This window comes from Furipterus horrens, unplaced genomic scaffold (genome assembly GCF_987537825.1).
Source record: "Furipterus horrens unplaced genomic scaffold, mFurHor1.1.pri manual_scaffold_6, whole genome shotgun sequence".
NCBI classification, from domain to species: Eukaryota; Metazoa; Chordata; class Mammalia; order Chiroptera; family Furipteridae; genus Furipterus; species Furipterus horrens.
This window is the reverse complement of record NW_028327176.1, coordinates 22,682,260-22,696,263: the sequence shown is the minus strand read 5'-3', so window position 1 is coordinate 22,696,263 and position 14,004 is coordinate 22,682,260. Positions and strand designations below refer to the sequence as shown.

At 34.2% G+C, this 14,004-nt stretch overlaps 1 protein-coding gene across 2 annotated transcripts in view; it reads left to right on the top strand.

The window, feature by feature from the left end:
* PRKD3 (protein kinase D3) overlaps nucleotides 1-14,004 on the top strand; it is a 61,006-nt gene that overhangs the window by 38,628 nt on the left and 8,374 nt on the right. For both annotated transcript variants that reach the window (XM_090281167.1, XM_090281168.1), the window contains 8 exons: nucleotides 349-472; nucleotides 2,237-2,314; nucleotides 3,451-3,727; nucleotides 6,765-6,817; nucleotides 7,874-7,946; nucleotides 8,878-8,984; nucleotides 11,507-11,668; nucleotides 12,215-12,313. In XM_090281167.1, coding sequence (XP_090137293.1) covers nucleotides 349-472; nucleotides 2,237-2,314; nucleotides 3,451-3,727; nucleotides 6,765-6,817; nucleotides 7,874-7,946; nucleotides 8,878-8,984; nucleotides 11,507-11,668; nucleotides 12,215-12,313 — 973 coding nt within the window. The remainder of the gene's footprint in view (nucleotides 1-348; nucleotides 473-2,236; nucleotides 2,315-3,450; nucleotides 3,728-6,764; nucleotides 6,818-7,873; nucleotides 7,947-8,877; nucleotides 8,985-11,506; nucleotides 11,669-12,214; nucleotides 12,314-14,004) is intronic.

Genomic DNA, 14,004 nt, shown 5'->3' with positions numbered 1-14,004 from the left:
GATAGGAAGCTTTCTCAACAGCAGTCTCAAATGGGCCCTCTCTCAAGCTCCAGATCTTCTAATTGGGGAGGATTCTTTCTGCTCTGTTCATTGTTTTTTTTTTGTTTTGTGACTTCCAGAAAATACTTCTGCCAAATAATGAGGACTAACAGTGTTGTCTTAATCTTTTAAAGATCAACTGTTAGCATAACAGAATAAATTTTTCTCCTTAAGCCATTGTTTGTCTTCCTAAGATAGTTTGAAAATTTTTAGCCCATTATCTTTAAAAAGGCTTGATTAACTTATAATATGTATATGATTTTTTAAATTGTAATATAAATAGTAATCATAAATATTAAATATTTTTAGTCCTTCAACAAGCAATAATATTCCGCTGATGAGGGTCGTACAATCCATCAAGCACACAAAGAGGAAGAGCAGCACTATGGTGAAGGAAGGATGGATGGTCCATTACACCAGCAGGGACACCCTGGTCAGTAATCACAGACATGTAAAGACGTCAGTGAAGCTTTGTTATCTGCTTTATTTTGTGCATTTTTTATTCTAAATGAGAATCAGACGTATATATACACACATATATATATGTGTGTATATATATATGTGAAGATTTTTAAAAGGCAGGATATTTAATGTATTATGAACTGGTATAGCAGTAAAGATTCAGAAAGGGTCTAAATATAAACCCCTTGCATAACCTTTTGCAGTGCCAAATGCATAACCTATGAAAGAAATAATTGATAAGCTGAACTTTATTACAATTAGAAACTTCTGCTCTACTAAAGACACTGTGAAGAGAATGGAAAGAAGCCACAGATGGGAAGAAAATATTAGCAAGAGACATTTGAAAAGAAAACAATGCAATTTAAAAAATGGGCCCAGCCCTGGGCAAATGGCTCAGTTGGTTGGAGCATCATCCTGTACATCAACAAGTTGCAGGTTCAATTCCCAGTCGGTGCACATACCTAGGTTGCAGATTTGATCCCCAGTCAGGGTGCATATGGGAGGCAACTGATCAATGTTTCTCTCTCACATCAGTGTCTCTCTGTTCTCTCTCAAATCAATAAATATAAAATGGATAAAAAATTATTTTTAAAAAAGGCACAGTATCTTCACACATACCTCACCAATGAGGGTACACAGATGGCAAATAAGCACCTTAAAAGATGCTCTACATTATATGTCATCAGGGAAATGCAAATTAAAACAACGAGATACCACTATATATCTATTGAAATAGTTAAAATCCAGAACACTGACAACACCAAATGCTGGCAAGGATATAGAGCAACAGGTACTTTTCATTCATTACTAATGGGAATGCAAAATGGTACAGCCACTTTGGAAAAGAGTTCAGAAGTTTCTTACAAAACTAAAGATGTTCTTATCATATGATCTAGGAATCATACTCTTTGCTATTTACCCTAAGAAGATGAAAAGTTATGTCCTTATAAAAACCTACATATGGATGTTTATTGTACCTTTATTCATAATTGCGAAACTTGGAAGCAGTCAAGTAATCTTGAGGAGGTGAATGGTAAGTGAACTGTGGTACATTCAGACAGTGACATATTATTCAGAGCTAAAAAGCAATGAGCTATCAAGTCACGAAAAGACATGGAGGAACTCTAAATACATATTACTACTTGAAAAGCTAATGAACAGAGTTCACAGACAAGAAGATACAAGTCACTCTTAAACATAGCACGATCTTAAGATATAACTTAAATTTCACTGAATACCAGTTTTTATTTATCAGTATATCAAAGATTCAAAAGTTTAATAACATAGTGCATTTGTGAAGATGTGAGTAAACAGGCACTCGCATGTTGCTGATTAACCTTTAAATTGGGTGAAATTTTATGTAGGGTAATTTAATACTGTCAAGCAAAATTACATGTGAACATATCTTTTGACCCAGCAAGCCAAACTTTAGAAATTTAGCCTGTAGGTAAATGATGTATCTCTGTGTGTGATACATATATATTTAGATGTGCATGCATGAAGTTTTGTAAAAGGATTCCCAAAACTTAGTAACATTGCTGTCTATGTGTAAGGGTCGGAGTGATGGTGGGAATATGCTTTTCACTGTGTGTCTTTTATATAGTTTCAGAATTTTGAACCTCATGAGTTTTAAACCCATTAAAAAGTACAAATTTATAAATAGAAATGAAAAGGAAACATACTTTGGAGGGATCATTGTTTTGAACTTCACAGTTTTATATTCTTTATTTTATAGAGAAAGAGGCATTATTGGAGACTGGACAGCAAATGCCTAACATTGTTTCAAAATGAATCTGGATCAAAATATTATAAGGTAAAAGAATTCACATTTTTGAAGCTATGTACATTAAAATAGTGTATGTTTTTCAAATATATCTGAATAATATTCGTTAATTGTTATATTGGAGTGTACCTGTTAGGACTCTGCCTAATATAGTTTATAGGAGTCACTGTTCAGTTCCTTGTTGAAGTATCTGTCCTCCACCTGACCATCTCATTTCCTACAACAGTTCTGCCAACAAAGGTTGCTTTTTGTGCATGTTTCTCTGTTTTTGGTTTGCCTGTCAGGTTGCTGCTGCTTTACTCAGGTACTGTGATTTAGATTAAACTGTTTAGAAACACGTGATCATTGCCTGTGCAGAACAGGTCAATGTGGTATTCGGTGTTTCTCTCATTTTCCATCTTACCTTAAGTCCCAATTTCCAGGTGCTTCTTTTGGCTCTTCATCTACTTTGTGTACTATTCTTTGCTTGGCTTGCTCTACATTTTGCTGTGTCACTGACACCAACACGATTATAAGTGTGGCAATTGTATTAATAAGAAAGAGAATAGGAACAAATGACTGAAAGTTAGTTGGGGTTTATTTGATATATTTTTTTGCCTTAAGAAGTGGATTAAACATAAATGATTATTACAGTTATGGACAGAATCAGACATTCTAATTTGCTGCTGTTATGTCTTCTTTGTTCTCCTTTGGGGGATATAGGGGGTGGGCAAATGTAGACTTACAGTTGTGAGTACACAAAAGAGAGTTTATTCTTGTGTTATTTATTGTATTATTTTCCATATGAACAACTGTAAACCTACTTTTGCCCAACTCTTGCAGACAGCAGCCAGTAGAGAATTGTTGAATTGCTTTAATGACAATTGAAAAGTGACAAGCATTGTATATAGCAGCCATTGTCTTCTTAAATCCTCTCCTTCCTTACATTCTAATGACCTGCAGTAGGATATCATTGACAGTTATTTATTACTTCATGCTCTGTGTCTGGCCTTGCTGAGCTTCAGCTTATTCAAGGCAGGTACATAAGACTTGACTGTATGTTCCTTGGGCCACATATGTGTGTTCATATTAATAGCATTTATTAGCAATGCATATTTTTTATTGTTCAATGTATTGAAAATAAAAACAAAGATTTATATTTTCCAATGCTTAATTTTTTACTTCAGGAAATTCCACTTTCAGAAATTCTCCGCATTTCCTCGCCACAAGATTTCACAAACATTTCACAAGGCAGCAATCCGTACTGTTTTGAAATCATCACAGATACTATGGTATACTTTGTTGGTGAGAACATTGGAGACAGCGCTCATAGTTCTGTTTTTGCTGCCACTGGAATTGGACTTGAGGTCGCACAGAGCTGGGAAAAAGCAATTCGCCAAGCTCTCATGCCTGTTACCCCTCAAGCCAGTGTTTGCACTTCTCCGGGGCAAGGAAAAGATCACAGTAAGCAATATACTTGTTAATGGCTTTTTTCCCCCTGTGGTTCTTAAGCATTTTGTATAGTTGTGTTTTTTGTATGTATTTTTAATGCTCATTTTAAGCTTTGTCTGGTGTAACCAATGCCATTAGTTAATTCCTTTATACAATAATGTCGGTTATAGCATATACATAAAGTACCCTAGAGGTAGGCTCCAGGCTCTGTCTCCCTACCTTTAAATCCTGGTTTGGCCACCTTGCTATGTGATCTTAGACAAGTATTATACCTCTATAATATTACCTTCTTTATAGGGTTGTCAGTATTAAATGAAGGAGGACATGTAAGGTATACAACAGTGTTTAGCATCATGAATTATCATTGGATTAACTACTAGTATTAGTATTTTGCTTCACAGTGGGATATAACAGACTATAAAGTGTTATGGTTTGTTTACATCACACTCATGAAATCTATGAAGTCAGAAATGCTCTATTTCTTTTAGCTGAATTAAAACATTTAGAAATATTTAAAAATTATAGAAACGTATGTCCTTTGCACCAACAAAATTTGATAAAGGTTCAGTTGAACACTAAATCGGAAAGACATAGTATAATGGCAGTTTTCCTCCACTGGCATTATGTTATTTATGGGGAAACATAACTCATTTATTAGATAAATATATCTAAATTAAACAGAAACCAACTGGTTTCTAAATATAGTTTATTTCAGTTCAGCTGTATTATTTTGTGCAGCTATTCTTGGCATTATGCTAGGTCCTGAGCTATAATACAAAAGATAACCAGAAATTTTAAAGGCCATTTAAGGAGATAAGACACATATACACACAAGTGGTCCTCTCAAGTGAAACTGAGGCAAGAGGATGACAGGGCGCCCAAAACTGCGGTTCAAAGACATCTGCAAAAAGGACATGACACAATGCTCCATCAATCTCAACACATGGGAAGTTCAAGCAGACGACCGCCTAGCCTGGAGGCTCACAGTCAGGCAAGGTACGTCATGTGCAGAGGCTGCGCGCAACGAGGAGGCGGTCCAGAAAAGATCGAGGCGGAAGCAGTGTCAACAGCAGCAACCACGGCCATCTGCCTTCACCTGTACCAAGTGCGGCAGGGATTGTCACTCCCGAATCGGACTGCACAGCCATTCTCGGCGGTGCAGATAGACTCTCAAGAAGCTACACCATCGTCTCTCGAGACGGACGGCTGCCGACGACACACAAGTGGTAGATGGCAGTATAAAGCAGTAAAGTGCAAAAATGAGTAATGTGTTACTTGAGGAACTCAAATGTGGATAGGAAGAGTAAAGAGACATCATGGTGGAAGAACCTGATTTGGACCTAGAGCTTAGATCTCAGGTAGGTTAGGATAGGCAGGGCTAAATGGCAGAGGTAGATGGGGTAGTGATCTCTAGTTGAGGAGACAGTGTGATCAAAGGGACAAATGTAATGATCATGAACATACTTGGTGTCTAATATTAATAGAGGGTGAATAGATGGATGTTCACAGTGCTTCTCAAGTTTGGAGGGATTTTCGACAGAACTGTAATATATTTGAATTAAAATCATGGACCTTTTCCCCATATAATACATGCACATACACACAAATTATATATATAATTAGATTTAGGGACCTTCTCAAGCCCATCCTTGGACCTACTCCCTAGAGTTAAGGGTTTCTAAAAGCAGAATTGGAGAAGGGTTAAGAGGATTCTGAAGAACAAAACCCTATTTCTGCCACTTATTAGCTATGCGATCTTGGCCTCTAGACTTAAATATCTACTACGTATGGTGTCAAATGGGTGTGAGATTTATTGGGATGATCACTTAGTAAGATATATATCTAATCAATGGGGGGTGTACACCTGAAACTAATGTAACATTTTATGTCAAGTGTAGTTGGAAAATAAAAATGATTTAAAAATGGGAAAAAACTGGATGGAGCTAGATGGTGGAGGCCTTTGAAACTAAATATTGATTTAAACTAGGAAACTGGAACTAATGAATATCAGGGTTTTAAACACATTAATTTTGTTGATGCTGTGCCTATTTTGTTTCATTAATCAAATATTTTTAAATTCACTTAAAATGGAGTTTTTGACAGTCATATTACTTATTTTTTGAGCTATATTTTACTGACATTTTCTTGTGAATGAAGTTTTATATTTTTATATTTGGAATTATAAGGAAATTTCATATCTTGTTTCTCTTAGTTGTCTCCGAGGGTCTGGATGTTTGATATCTAGTCTCTTGTTTACTTTTCATGTTCCCCTTCTCTCTTTTTCTTGTTAATTACTTCCCTTTCCAAATAGAAACATTTAAACTTCATAGAAATATATAAAGTGAGAAAATGCTCCCTACACACATAAAACACACATAAAACATGTCTTCCATTCCCAGTTGCATACCCCCTTCCCTCAGAAAACAGTTATTAATAGTTTGGTGTATATTTATTGGTTTGGGGAGGTATTGGGCGAAGGGGCACCTATACTATGTACTATGTTGTTATATTTTTATTTTTATAAAAAATGTAGCCATACTCTGTGTTTACAACTTGCTTTTATCCACTATTTAATATATATATCAGATATATTTCAATGTCAGTATGTAGATTTACCTGATTTTTAAATTTTGTATTAAAGTAATGCAATGCTTTTTACGTTTTAAAAAATACAAACTGTATAGAAGTATTTAAAGACTAAAATCTGTGTTTCCCACCTGCACCTCTCTCACTCACCTGAAGTAATCTTAAGTTTGTTTGTTTTTAATTCACATGCTGCTTTACCTTTATTACTTAATGATATGTCATGAATAGCTTTCTTATTCAGTGCTTATAGCTCTACACTATTAAATGTTCAGATAGTATTCCTTGTATGGATGTATGATATATGATGTTTTTATTAACAAATGTAATTACATTATATTAACTGTTAGCCAGTGTTCTAAATTTACTATACTCTGGGCATTCACATATCAGTAAATATTAATATTGTTAAGTCATATACTGACGATTTTGTTCTTTTCTCATACATCATTCTTATATTTTACAGAAGATCTGTCTACCAGTATCTCTGTATCTAATTGTCAGATCCAGGAGAATGTGGTAAGTGAAAATTACCCTTCCACTGTATCCTTAGGTTTCACATCCATGGATTCACCCATCTGTGGAGTGAAAACAGCATTTTTGTTCTGCAGTTGGTTGAATCCTCAGTTGCAAAGGGCCAACAGTAGTTAAGTTTTGGGGGAGTCAGAAGTAATATGTTGATTTTTGATTGTGTGGGGGTTGTCGTCCCTCACCTTCAAAGTTGTCCAAGGGTTAGCCATACTGATTATTGTATGTCAGGCACTGAACATCCTGACACTTTATATATATCCTAATTTAATTTACTCAGAAATCTTGTGAGGTAGATATTATTATATCCACTTTACCAATAAAGAAATTGAGGCCTATGAGAGTAAAGTATTTGAGTGGCTACCGTGAGACAGGCACTCAGTAGGAATGTAACACTAAACAAGATAGAGTCCCCAACTTCATGGAGACTGCAGTACATATTCAAACAGAAGGGTGACCTTGACTGAAGAGCTGTCGATGCCATTAGAGAGTACCCCTCCACCAAATTTTCTGACAACAACCACCATTATTTAAGGGAAAAGAAGGAAGGAAGAAAAGGAGAGGGAGGGAGAGAAGGGATAAAATCAAGCAGTGGATTTCAGTTAGATTTTCTCATACATACTGGTTTCATTAGTCTTTTAGTCTTTCCTAATTAATGTTAATAATATGAACCTTTTGAATTTTCTTTTCAAATCAAAGATGGCAAACCTTTTTAATGGTAAAATAGGTAAAAACTTTGTTCTTAATTTTTTATGTTAATTTATTTTTTATAGGTCACTGCTTAATAAATCTAAGATTTTTTTATTCAAAGCATTTTTTCCCAAGGTCTTCTTACAGAATACATTATACTTGCATATTGAGAGTGATAGTATGAAAATTAGGCTTATGTTTCTAGGACATAGAAAGCCTGTTTCATAAAATATTGTTATGAAAATTAGTTGCCTATGTCATAAAAACAAAAATGTACTTAAGTATTTGAATGAAAAGAAATGTTGACAGTGCTTTATAAAGGTAAATTATACTTACTGCTTCCTCTTTCCTAAATAGGACATCAGTGCTCTTTATCAGATCTTTGCAGATGAGGTGCTTGGTTCAGGCCAGTTTGGCATCGTTTATGGAGGTAAGTGACTATAGCCATTTGTATATTGTATATACTGTAGAAAAGCTGTGAAATTTTACCACATTTGCCAGATGTTAAGTCTTATCACAGTAAGTAACAGAGAGAATTAGAAAATTATTTTCACCATAGCCTTTATTCTTATAGCTCATACATAAAAGATAGTCGTGTGGGCAAAATAAATGGTTTGAGGTTTATGTTGTGCTGTATATAGGCTTATTTATTGAAGTATACGCTCTATTGGTTTTCCACACAAATGGCACCATTTGTCAACTGTTTATGATTTAGAATATTGGCAGTCATTTAACCTCACTGTGCCTCAGTTTCTTCATCAGTTTAATGGAGTTATTAAAGCTGACCTACATAGCTCACAGGGTTGTTAATATTAATTAAACTTAATGTATGTAAGGGTACTTTATGAGCTATGATCCATATTACAAAAGAAATGTAATGTTAAACCTTTGCCATCCCTTGCTGAGACTGTTAACAGTAGTCTCCTAGTTGGCCTTACTCCAGGCTTGCTCTTATATGTGGCTGAATCACTCTGTGCTGACTCAGTGAACCTAGAATAAAATTAATTCATGAGTACAATGTTTCCATCTTGACAGAGTCTCTGAATACCAGGTCAGGGTAGTTAACTATCATTTATTTAATAAGGTAGATTATTTTTCACCAAAAAGTTGGTTCAAATTTTCTACCATTTAAAATAATGAAACACCCTTGATATGGGGCAAATTCTGTAAAGGGAAAACATAATATATTTCTCAGAATTAACGGTGAGTGAAAGAGAACGAGAAAAATAAGCCAAAGAAAAGAAACATAAGAGTAAGTAATATAAATTTGAGTCTGTGGACAACTTTCTGATAATGTTTTTGTATTGTATGTGAGCTGTTAATTTTTCTTTTTTTTTTTCTGTACTTTTTTTTTTTAATAGGAAAACATAGAAAAACTGGAAGGGATGTGGCTATTAAAGTAATTGATAAGATGAGATTTCCCACAAAACAAGAAAGTCAACTCCGTAATGAAGTGGCTATTTTACAGGTAAAAAAAAAAAAAAGTGCCATGTATTGGTTTCAATTTTTGATTCATGAATTTTAAATCGAAGACTGTTTCGTGTACTGATAAGAATAAGATTCATTTTTTTTTTGTTTTGTTTTGGTCTCATCTTATGACCTTTTGGCTCAATGAGAGGGTGGTGAGCATCTGAATTAACTCCTTAAGTTCTTTTTTAAAAAGGAAAAATTAGATTACAGTACGCTAGGAGTTATATGGACTGCCATTATTTTTCTCTATGGTAGTAATTTATTTGGAACTCATTTTCATAAGTAAAATCTTTTAAAAATATCATTCTTAATTAGTCATTCCAGGAGCTCAAAATAATTGATACATCTACCACCATATTTTTTTTGTTAGGTCATTGTTTTACCCACCCAGTTCTCACAAATAAGGTGCTGGATTATTATAGCAATTATTATTAAAATGAAGACTGCTTAAAAATTATTTACCTCTTAAAAGTAGTATTTTTTATTTTATTAAGTTAAAACTCTAAAGATTTAATTTATTAATAGTTTAATTCATTAAGGTATATTTTAAAAGATTTATTGGCAATGATTTAAATCCCATAAAATAAATTAGTTTTTTTTTTTTTTCAACGTGTGGGTTTTATTTAATAACAAAATGATTAATGTTAACTTTCTATTCTGACACTATTACATTATCTAATAGGTTCCTTATAGGTATGATAGGTCAATGGTTTCATTACTAACTTAACAATCAGCCAGTATCCTATAGTAAAACTGTTAATATACCTTCACTTTGGGGATACCTTATATGCTAAATGGAAACTATCAGAACCACTGCAGTTCATTAACAAAAATTAGATTATTATGGAGAAAGCCTATCTGTGGCAATAATATTTCTTTTTATATGAAAGCTGTTCTTTAAAAAATGTATTTTAAATATTTATTTATTTTTAGAGAGAGGGGAAAGGAGGGAGAAAGAGAGGGAGAGAAACATTGATGTGTGAGAGAAACATCAATTGTGCCCTGACTGGGAATCGAACCAGCAGCCTTTTGCTTTGCAAGACGACGCTCAACCAACTGAGCCAAACCAATCAGGGCTAAAAAATTTTTAAATTTAATCTTTATTTTTTTGCATGACCATTTAGTCCCCTTATATCCTTCCTCCCCCCAGTAATCTCTACACTATTGATCATGTCCATGAGTCCTTTTTCCTTTTTGCTCAATCCCTCCACCTCCTAATCTCCCCCCAACACTAACTATATCATCTGCTCTCCATCTGTGAGTTATTTTAACATTTTTATGTCTTTTGGGGGTCATCTAGAAGGCTAAAATGTAGCTTTATCTTTTTATTTTTCTGATGTTTTAAGCTAATTAGTAAATTGGAACATTAAGTTGTCTTAAGTTGATTAATAAACAATATTTTGTGCTTCTCGTTTTTCTAAACTTTAAAAAAAATAACCATCATTTAGATATTGAGTTAAAAATGACTAAGACATGGTCTCTGCCTCAGGGAGCTAATGAGGCTACAGAGTAAGATACATACACACAGTATCTGGTACCACGGGTTAAGTGTTGCTGCACATTCAGAGGATAGTGGAAACCATTGCAGTAGTGAAAGAAGTAATGTGAGCTAAAATTAAGGCACTTGCAGGGGGAGTTGAGAGATGATGGTGGATTTTAAAAACATTTTAGAGATGGAGTTTAACTTCACACAGACAAAAAAAATGTTTACCTTCTTAGCATAATTAGGTACCAATAATAAGAGGAAAAAGCGTAAGAAAAATATACTTCTATTAATAAGAAGTGAAAAGCTTAACCATTTGGGGCCAATAGAGAATAATTTAAGATAGAATTGGGATAGTGAAGTCAGATTTTTTAAGATCTTAAAATCAAAGCAGAGGAATTTAGATTTATGCCCAGAAATAAAGAGCCATTGAACATTTTTGTTGAGTGTGGCTAACTCCTCAAGTTTGCTTTAGAGGAAGTTTCTTGTTTTCTTTTTTCTCCAGTATGAAAAGTGGCTTTTTATTAGGAGAAACAGTATCACATTCATCTTTGTATTGTCCAACCTTGGTAACATAGTAGTACTCAGGAAACAGGATGATGGAGATAAAGAGATGCTGAGTCTAGAGGAGGGAAGACCAAGTCAACATATACAGTAATATAATAAGAATCAAGACTTAAGTAAATAACCACCTTAACAACAAAACCATCTCTTGAGCAAAAACCTTCACAAATACTGGCCCCTAAGAGCTCTGTGTAATTGGCTAAAATTTGGCAATTGGTGCCTGTTCATGGACAGCATGAAGTCAGTGTCAGAGGATTAAAAAAATGAAAAGGAAAAGGTAATAATAATGAATAAGGGCAATTATATGATCATATTGAGGACAAATTCTTTCCTCTCAGCACCCAACTCGCCATAACTTGGGAAAATTACAATCTGTGATCCCTTTTATTTTGTTTGCTTGTATTGTTTATTTTTCTAAACTGTTTTTCTTTCTGTGCCATGTATGCCATACAATTAATCCTGCAACTCTTCAGAATTTGCACCATCCTGGGATTGTAAACCTGGAATGTATGTTTGAAACCCCAGAACGAGTTTTTGTAGTAATGGAAAAGCTGCATGGGGATATGTTGGAAATGATTCTATCCAGTGAGAAAAGTCGACTCCCAGAACGAATTACTAAATTCATGGTGACACAGGTATTTTAACTCTTTTTTTGAAACTAGAGAATAATTTTTTTATGACAGTAAAAGATAATTGCTTAGTTTTTTAATTTTAATTTTGCCTTTATCCTGTTTTAGAGGTTCTTTTATGTTAACGTTGCTTTCCCTTTACGATTTTTAATTACAGTTGACATACAATATTATATTAGTTTCATGTGTACAACATACTGATTAGACCTTTATATACTTACGGAGTGATCAACCTGAAAAGTCTAGTACCCATGTGACACTGTACATAGTTGTTACAGTATTATTGATTATCTTCCCTTTGCTGTACTTTATTTTTAAATTAAATACATTGGGGTGATTAAAAACTACATAAGGAATTAAATAGCATTATATATATTTTATGTATTTATTATGTTGGACATTGTTAACCTTGAAGAACAGAGTAACACTTTTAGTTAAATCTTGATGACCTGTAGTGGACTTTTCAAATTACTGTACCATTTAATGGGTCAGATTAGAGTTTAGCTATAATTTTTCCAGGCATTGAAAAAAATCTGTTTCCTTCAATAACAGATACTTGTTGCTTTGAGGAATCTACATTTTAAGAACATTGTCCACTGTGATTTAAAGCCAGAAAATGTGCTGCTTGCATCAGCAGAGCCATTTCCTCAGGTGAGATATTCTCCAAAAACCTTCTTAAATATCATTTTAAGTATCTGACAACACTACGAAAAACCTATGTAAGAAAAGGCAGTGCTAGTGCTGTAGGCTCAAATATATAACCATTTTACAGAAATGGTTTTCAGCCTGTAACTGCCAGTGAGGATTAATATGGAATAATTTGAATTCAGACTTTGCTAATTACATTGTTTATTTTCATTAAGACTTTTTAGACTTAACCAGATCTCAAGGAATACCTTCTGCACACAGACTGTTTGCAGTTCACCTCTGTCTGTGGGTTGGGAATGAAGTGGGGGAGAATCAGCCGTGGTATGTGCTCCTTGCTCAGGACAAATTCCCCATGAAATAAAGCAAACTGAAGGGTAACTTTTAATTGGGAGATAATAGACTTTGATATCTAGTGGGCAGCAAGCCAACTCTTGCTCTTTAGAATGTTATATTTCAAACATTTTCACCAAAACCAATGTAAGAATTACATTTCCCATCACCACCAGCTCTCACGCATAGGACGATCCTGTGTGTATGCCCTATGCGTGATGCATTCATTTTACTCAGTTAAATTTCATTTCATTAAAAAACGAACCAACTTTATTTCATAACCTAAAAATGGATCATAACCCAATGTTTGAAAAGTTTTCCTGAGGATATATGTTAGTAGTACATGTGTTTTTCATGATTGTATCATTGATGAATCCTCCAAATAGCTAGAATATCTGTTGCCAAACTGTTACGTACATTTAAAACATGTACAACTAGACAAATGGCTAGAATAAAAACAGCTGATGGAGATCTCACTGGTGAATTCAACTCAAATTGTCTTTATCAAAGACAATTAAAAGTAACTCAGTATTTTTAAAGAAGTAATATTCTTTCTTTTATAATGCCTAGGTGGTTAGAAGTGATTCCTTATCACTGAGGTCAAAAGGGGTCCCCTAATAGTTGGTGCAATGTTTTAAATAAAGTGCTTTCATCATCTCATCTCATTTGATCTTCAAAATAGTATGGGCAAAGGATGCACACCCCTACAGCTAAGGCTAAAACTCCAGCTTTGTGACCTCTGCTTTCGTGATCCCCACTGTTCCATTAGGAACAAAGGGAAAATAACATCATTTACTTGATAGTGTTTTTTGCTCAAGTGCTAGCCCTGGCACTTCTTTACTCAGTTGTCAAACTGTCAAGTCATCTTTATCAAGATGTTAGCTAAACTATGGTATTTAACAAAAAATAAAATAAAAGGGATAGTTCATATTTCTTCATGGTCAATAGTCTTGTTTTTCAAAGACTTAAATAGAGAAGTAGCCAAATTCAGTAATGGCACAGAATAAATATCATTCTAAAAACATGTATGAGGGTCCATATCCCAAAATAGCATCATTTGAATACACCTTCATCTTTGCTTTCCCATCACTCTTTGAACCACTGGTTCATACAGGCCAAATCCTCTTTCTCTCATTTTATATTAATGCTTTTCTGAAGACGTTTCACAAAATCAGGGCATTTCCTCTAGAAAGGGCTTGGTATTTTGCTTATTCACATGGATGAATCATTGATCACCAAAATCTGAACCTCCTATTAGAAGTAAGGCAGCAAGACAAGTGTTCTGAGCTTTGCCAAGCTTATCACACTTCCAGAACTGTTCCCAAATGGACATGTTAGTGACATGACTACCTTCAGATAGTTTC